Raw genomic sequence first — 8,029 nt, 5'->3', positions numbered from 1 at the left:
ACACACACACACACACACACACACACACACACACACACACACACACACACACACACACACACACACACACACACACACACACACACACACACACACACACACACACACACACACACACACACACACACACACACACACACACACACACACACACACACACACACACACACACACACACACACACACACACACACACACACACACACACACACACACACACACACACACACACACACACACACACACACACACACACACACACACACACACACACACACACACACACACACACACACACACACACACACACACACACACACACACACACACACACACACACACACACACACACACACACACACACACACACACACACACACACACACACACACACACACACACACACACACACACACACACACACACACACACACACACACACACACACACACACACACACACACACACACACACACGGTGTCCCAGCTATCATGCACCAAGCTTTAAAAAAAGAGAAATTGCGTAACTCGAAGAAAACCTAGTGCATAATGTTTGCAGTACTGTGAAGAAGCGGAGAGTATTTTTTTCGTTAATAAGACTTAATTAATTAATTGTAATTAATTATCTAACTCGAGAAATACTGCTTTAATCACTAAAGTGTCAATGAGGCACTTGTAGGTAACCACGAGGGCCATCCAAATGCGCTATTTTCAGCGACGAACTAATTGCGTACTCATTTATTCTGACTGATAAAGGAAACCAGCGAAATATGAAAAATGCCACGTGACGACGCTTACGCGCGCATTGTAAAGCAGCGTCCCCAAACAAAGCTGATTGAAAACAACTGCTTCGCGTGTTACCCGCCCGAAGAGACATAGCATCACCTTGATAATAGCATGCATGGAAGCAGCAGCAGCAGCAAGATTCGCGGGACGCGTGTGCAGATAAGGAACAAACTCGGTCGCGATTTCTTCTTTCTTTCTTTTGTCTATTTCATTCTGGCTAACTCAGAGGCAGCCTGTTTGAGGGCGCGTCTTTACGGTGCGCGCGGAGGCGCCGTCACGTGGTATTTTTCATATTTCGCGGGTTTCCTTTATCAGTCAAAATAAATGTGTACGCAATTAGTTCATCGCTGAAAATACCGCAGTTAGATGCCCCTCGTGGTTACCTACAAGTGCCTCATTGACACTTTAGTGATTAGGACAGTATTTCTCGAGTTAGATAATTAATTTTAATTAGTTCATTAAGTCTCATTAAAGAAAAAAAATACTGTCCGCTTCTTCACAGTACTGCAAACATTATACACCTGGTTTCTTTCGAGTTACGCTTTTACTCTTTTTTTTTAATCTTGGTGCATGATAGCTGGGACACCCTGTATATATATATATATATATATATATATATGTGTGTGTGTGTGTGTGTGTGTGTGTATACAATGAGGGCTATTGGTAAGGCGATCGAATCGAAAGGCGTGGGTTCGGTCTCAACTCTGGGCGCGTTTTTTTCTTTCTTTCTTTCTTTCTTTCTACTTAAATTACTAACAAAATATAACTTCACTAACGGTCAAAAAATAGTCTAACCATTCCCCTATGCCTTCTTTGGTGTTGCAGACTGCCGGCATTTCTTTCTATATATATATATATATATATATATATATATATATATATATATATATATATATATATATAAGAGAAGAAAAACTTCGAACAAGGTAAAAGCACGATTGTGGCCTACGTTTCAGCAAAGAGAACTTGCTTTCCTCATATATATATATGAGGAAAGCAATATATATATATATATATATATATATATATATATATATATATATATATATATATATATATATATATATATATATATTGTGAGCTTTGTTTGAGGCTACAGCTTGCCTGCCACCTGTAGGCAGCAATTGCTCACTATCATCCCCACCGGCTTGAGGGAATCACTTCTTCATTCCTTGTACATACTCATCATCAGCGCTTGGGCTTGATCGCCATCTTGGGGTCTCTTCGACTCACCTCCGAATAAAGGAGCTACGAAGCCACGGTCTGGTCGCTTCCTACCTACGGCCTCACAATATATATATATATATATATATATATATATATATATATATATATATATATATATATATATATATATATATATATATATATATATATATATATATATATATATATATATATATATATATATATATATATACGTCAGAAGTTGATTCAATGGGCCCGGTAAAAAAGAACAGGAACTGGTGACAAGCAAACACACCTTATTCACGTTTTAGCTTGGGACAAGCTTTCGTCAATAAAACCCAAGTGCACAAGCAAAAGCGGATAAATGTTTAAGAATGATGCGCGATGCAATATCAAAACAAAACAGGGTTTCACAGTGACATTTCATTCATGGCTGAAGCAAGCTAAAAGGAAAAGGAGATTGCAAAGAAAGGGTTTAGTGCAACAAACCACAAGTAATGACAGTGCAGACTGAAAAGACAGCAACAGGAACATACGACCAATGTGTCACTATTAAATGTAAGATGTGGTCCAAGAAAGTGATAGTGAAGTTGAAAAATTAAAAACGTACAAGTAAAACTGCGTGCACGCCACATTACATACAATAATGCCCATGCATAAAGATATATAATCAAGATATGAAGGTTCACACAGGCAACCATGAGTGCACTAACTCATGCACTGAGTGAGTGCATTCGTGCACTAAGCGAGTGAATGAGGTAAACATATAAGCACCGATCCGTACTGTTGCTGGTACTGCGACCACTTTGCTTGTTTTAGCTGCACAGCAGTCCGCCGCGTTCGAGTTGTCTTACACGCACTGGCCGTTTCGCGTGAGCGATGTTGTCTTACCTGACCCTGTTTGTCGAGGATATTCCATGTTGCACGAAACGGTTACTTTCTACAGTAGCAGAAAACAAGCCAGGTGCAAATGCGATCAAAAAACAAGTGCGCGTTTGTATACGCGCGCTTATTACTTCATTGCTAACGTCCCGAAAACACACGATGTAGCGGGAGAATCAAATTTCAACTTAAATTGATTAATTCCTCAGTGAATACGCCATCATTTGCAGCCGGACAAGGGCTAGCAGCACTATAAAACACGACATATTTCGAGTAAAACGAACTTGTATTTTGTCCTCATGGCCCCTTACGATTTGCAGCGAGAGTGCGTGAATTACTCTTTTCTCAATTTCGTTTTTTCTTTTCTTCAGGCCCTTCCTGACAACGGGAAGAACTACAGGTGATGACCGTCCTCTGCAAGTTGTCGCGGAAGCAGCTTGTGTGCGCCACAAGCAGCGTTGCCGCTTACGTGTACCTGGTCTTCTTGTGCTACCTCCACCTTTCCCTGATAGACTTCGGCTGGGACATGAGACCAGTGAGAACAGGACACAACCTTTCCTCGCCGGCTTTTGAAGGAGCTAAACCTCCTTCAGGACGAGACAGTCCCCCAGTTTTGGCCAACGACCGTCTACCCCCAAAATCCTATCACGCTGGAAACGCCGAAGATCGGTACACCTTCACCTACATCCTAAACAAGCCCAACATCTGCTCTGGCTCGCCAGTACCGACCGTCCTCATTGTGGTCATCAGCAGCTCCATCAACTTCGCCCAACGCAAGGTCATCCGGGAAACGTGGGGAGCAGCGGCGCGCCGGCGTGGCTTTCGGCTCGTGTTTCTCGTAGGTAGGCCTAAGGTCAAACTGTACCAGAGCAACATTGTGTACGAGCATGCCAAGCACGGAGACCTTGTTCAGGCTGACTTCACGGACGCGTACTGGAACCTGACCCTCAAGTCTATAGCGATGGTCCGCTGGTCCAGCGAGTACTGTCTTGGCGCCCAGTTCGTCCTGAAGATCGACGACGACATGCTACTCAACGTCTGGGGCCTCGCGAATCGGGTACGCAGGTTGCACGGCGTGAAACGGACCATGTGGGGCATGGTGACCCATGAGTTGGAGCCACATAGGAACCGCACGAGCAAGTGGTACGTGTCGGCCAGAGAGTACCGCAACTCGTCGTACCCGGCCTTTCTGAGCGGGCCGTCGTACCTCTTGTCCGGAGACTGCGCTCCGCTCCTGCTGGGTGGTAGCGCCGCCGTGCCTTACCTGCACCTCGAAGACGTCTTCCTCACGGGAATGGTGGCCGGCAAGATGGGCATCAAGATAGTCCACGACGAGGGTTTTCTCCATTACAGGAAGGATTTCGGGCCCTGCACGAGGTCTATAGTGGCGAGCCACGGATACACGCCGCGGGACTTGAAACACACGTGGCGCTCTCTGTACGCCAGCGCCGAGGCCCGAGGTTGTAATAACAGGCGTCGCCGTTACAAACGTTACAGCAGAAAGGCGAAGCGCTGCGTGGCGGGGCCTGACCAACGAGAACGAAAGAAATAAAGCATGAATGCTAACGAGTCCGATGGCCTAAATTTTAGGCATTATTAGAATCAACATCTAGAGCGCAGTCATTCCAGGGCATACTCGAAAAGTACCATAGCCAATGCTTCGTAACGATACAACGACGCAAGCTCTGCGTTCGCAGGGGGAGGTAGCAGTGATATGTGACCACCGTCTCTACACGGACAACTGTAAGGTGAAGCAGAAGCACGTGGTATATTGTAACAGTAGCTGAATGCGAGCCTTTTAAGACTGCCATTTGCACAGGTATTCGGCAAACCTATCGAAAGTGACACACAAACAGCTTTTAATGGACAGCGTCATTCTAAGTCTACATGAAATAAATTTGTCAACCTGTATGCAGAGCTTCTTCGCAACTATACTCCCAGTTTTACTTATAGCGTAGGCCTTCAACAATGCCTCTTGAGGAGTGTCGCATGGTGGTGATGGAAAAAACGTTTTTATTTGAGCCCACAAAAAAGAAAAGAAAAAAGGATGGGTGACCTCTTCTCAGTTCAGAAATCCGCGAGCGACTGCTGCTGCTCTAGCCCGGGAGATAGGTGTTCCTGAGTCCCGAGCTGAGAGCTGGTCAGCCCACACTCCCACTGCTCCGGGGTGGAGAAAGGAAGGTGGTTCGGGTGGTCGGCGCATGCCCATATGATGGTAAGTCGTATTGGGAGTTTTGCAGGTAGGGCAGTTTGTGTTGGGGGATATATGGTGAAGAATAGGGGTGTTAAAGTATGTTTCCCTCTGGAGTCTGCGCCATAATCGGGCGTCGCAAGTGCTGAGGGAGGGATGAGGGGGTGGATAAAGGCTGCGGCCGTGACGGTAGTGGTACAGTATATCGGTGTAGCGACTGGGAACGGAGAGGTTGGAGGACGGTGCTGCCAAGTCGCCCGCCCCCGAAGTGAATGCCCGGAGTAGGATATCGCGGGCAGCGGCGTGCCCCGCCTCATTCCCTGGGAGTGAGGCATCACCTGGGGTCCATACAATTTGGATGTAGGGCAGGGTCTGTATTGTCTTTAGAAGCTTGAGGACGGGAGGTGAAATGAATCCGGTCAGAAATTTCCGGCAAGTTTGTGGTTACATAGCCGGTAGGTGCTGTGGTGGCGGCGAGGGCTATGGCTGTCTCTTCGGCAGTAGTGGTGTTAGTATCAGCGATGGTGGCGGATGTCAGGATAGAGCCTTGAGCATTGACGGTAACCATTGCATGGGCTGTTCGGTTCAAGTAGGTTGCGACATCCGTGTATCGGGTGTCGGGGTCGTTGGAGTATCGTCTCTCTAGGAGATGAACGCGTGCTTGTCTTTGACCCACGTTCTAAGTAGGGTGCATATGGTGCGGAATTGGCGAGACTGATGTGTGCGCGGATTTGGGGGGGCATGCGTTGTGGTGCGTCCAATGAAGTAGGGACGGAACGAGCCAGGTGTGTCAAAACGGTGCGGCCCGTGGGGGTGAGGGATACGCGAGCGAGCTGGCCGACTTGCTGTGCTTCTAGGAGTTCAGACAGTGTATTGTGGAGGCCGAGTCGGAGTAGATGCGTGGTAGGAGTAAATGCAGGGAGTTCAAGGGCAATTTTGTATGTTTTGCGAATTAGTGCGTCAAGTTTGGAGTGTTCCTTTCGTTTCAGTTGGACGTACGGTGCCCCATATATGATACGACTTATCAGGACCGCATGAATAAGTTGGCAGGTTTCTTTTTCTCGGAGGCCGTGGTGCGGGGTGCAGACTCTTCGGATGAGGTGCGTAAGCTGCGTGATGGTTGGATGGAGTTGCGGAAGAAGAGCGGTTCCTGAACCGACGGCTTGCAAGGTAACGCCGAGAATTCGAAGACTGGTCACTTGCGGGACGGGAACGGAGGATATGGTGACTGACGGACAGGTCAGGGGTTGGTTGTGCAGGACGGCCGCGTGTGCGTGTGCGGAGAACAATGCAGATTCTTGGGGTGCACAGGTGAGGCCTCGGCTCGTAGATATTCGAGCGTGTAGTCGATGGCTTGCTGTATATTGTCTTGCTGTTGTCCCGCCGATCCGGTGTTGGTCCAGATTGTTAAGTCATCAGCCTAGAATGCATGGTGGAGATTGGGGATTGTAGAGAGTTTGGCTGGAAGTTGGAGGAGGGCGATGTTGAAAAGTAAGGGGGAAATGACAGATCTTCGAGGGATGCCTTTTGCTGGCGTGGGAAAAGGGTCTGATTGTATGGTACCCAGGCGTATTGTGGCTGTACGATCTCTCAGAAAGGCTCGGACTAAATTATAAGTAGCCGCTCCACAGTTCGTTGTTCGAAGGCCTCGCAAGATGGCCTCGTGCGTGACGTTATCAAAGACCCCTTGGACATCAAGAGCGTGGATGGTGCTGGGCTGGGTTTTGCTTAGGTTATCAATAATTTGTTCCTTTAGTTGGAGGAGTACGTCTTGAGCAGATAGGTGGGGACGGAAGCCGAACATGGTATGGGGATAGAGATCGTTGTCTTCGAGGTAGTTGTTAGGCAATAATTCACCATATGTTCGGACAGCTTGCCCAGGCACGAAGCAAGAGAAATCGGCCGGAGGTTGTCGATGGCTACAGGTTTGTGGGGCTTCGGTACGAGTATAATGTCTGAATGCCGCCATTGTTGCGGGAGGGTTCCAGCTCCCCAGTGTTTTCTAAAGAGGGTAACGATGCATGAGAGAGTTCATCGTCTAGGTTTCGGAGCGTTTTGTTTGTTACGCGGTCTTTTCCCAGCGTGGTGTTGCGCGTCAAGCGATAGAGGGCTTGTTCCAATTCTTGGATCATGAAGGGAACGTCGAGATCGGGGTTAGGAAGGCCAAAGTATGGTAAGGTCGTAGGAATTGGCGAGTTTTCAGGGGAAGCAGAAAGTTTTGTGCGGACTGAATCTAGTCAGTGGTTATGTGGAAGCGGATGGTTGTGAATAAGTCGTTGTAGCTGCTGATGCGCTGTTGTTTTGGAGGGTTTGGACCCTAAGAGGTGGTGGAGAATATGCCATGTGCGCTTGGTGCTCAACCTGCCTCCAAGTTTGTCGCAGAAAGATCGCCAGTTCTGGGTTCTCACCACCTCAGCGTATTGAGCGGCCCGCTGGGTGATTTCCGCAATCCTGCGTTTGATGGAGCGGTTATGTGTTCGAGTTTTCCGACTGTTTACAAGGCCTCGCTGAGCCTCCCATAGATGAGCGAGATGGAAGTCGACTCAAGTATTGGCAGTTGTGAGGGGAATGATTTTGGTATGTTTCCGCACTAGAGCAGTTAGGTTGGCCGTCCATCGTTCGAGGTCTTCGTCCGTAGGAGGAAGGGATGTAGGATCTTTGCGGAAAGATGACCAGTCTACGAGGGTTGCTTGTCCGATGTGTTTTCGAAGGGGAAGATGGGGCAAGGCGAGGGCTAGGATGTAATGATCGCTTCCAGGAGTGTCTGGTAAGCGCGCCCACTCTAGATGGGGTGCATTGCGGGCAAATGTGACGTCAGGCGTTGTGTCGCGAGTGACACTCGTTCCCAGTCGAGTTGGAAGGGTGAGGTCGTCGCATAGTGTAAACATGCGGTGTCGGGCTGCATGAAGGAGTGCCGTGCCTTTCTTGGTCGCTTGAGGGTACCCCCATGAATGGTGAGGGCGTTGAAGTCGCCGAGAAAAAG

The 8,029-nt window shown here is 48.1% G+C and overlaps 1 protein-coding gene across 1 annotated transcript; it reads left to right on the top strand.

The window, feature by feature from the left end:
* Positions 1–3,258: 3,258 nt before the first annotated feature.
* Positions 3,259–4,407, top strand: LOC144161793 (beta-1,3-galactosyltransferase 5-like). The gene has a single exon (XM_077692393.1). The coding sequence runs from the start codon at positions 3,259–3,261 to the stop codon at positions 4,405–4,407; it is 1,149 nt and encodes a 382-aa protein (XP_077548519.1).
* The last annotated feature ends 3,622 nt before the right edge of the window (positions 4,408–8,029 follow it).

This window comes from Haemaphysalis longicornis, unplaced genomic scaffold, assembly GCF_048455015.1.
Source record: "Haemaphysalis longicornis isolate Haplotype H1 unplaced genomic scaffold, Haemaphysalis longicornis Haplotype H1 scaffold_12, whole genome shotgun sequence".
Taxonomy (NCBI): domain Eukaryota; kingdom Metazoa; phylum Arthropoda; class Arachnida; order Ixodida; family Ixodidae; genus Haemaphysalis; species Haemaphysalis longicornis.
The sequence above is the reverse complement of the archived record's forward strand: the minus strand, read 5'-3'. Positions and strand labels throughout refer to the sequence as shown.

Excerpts from the sequence above, each read along its gene's own strand:
- LOC144161793 (XM_077692393.1), top strand. The coding sequence starts at position 3,259 with ATGACCGTCCTCTGCAAGTTGTCGCGGAAGCAGCTTGTGTGCGCCACA.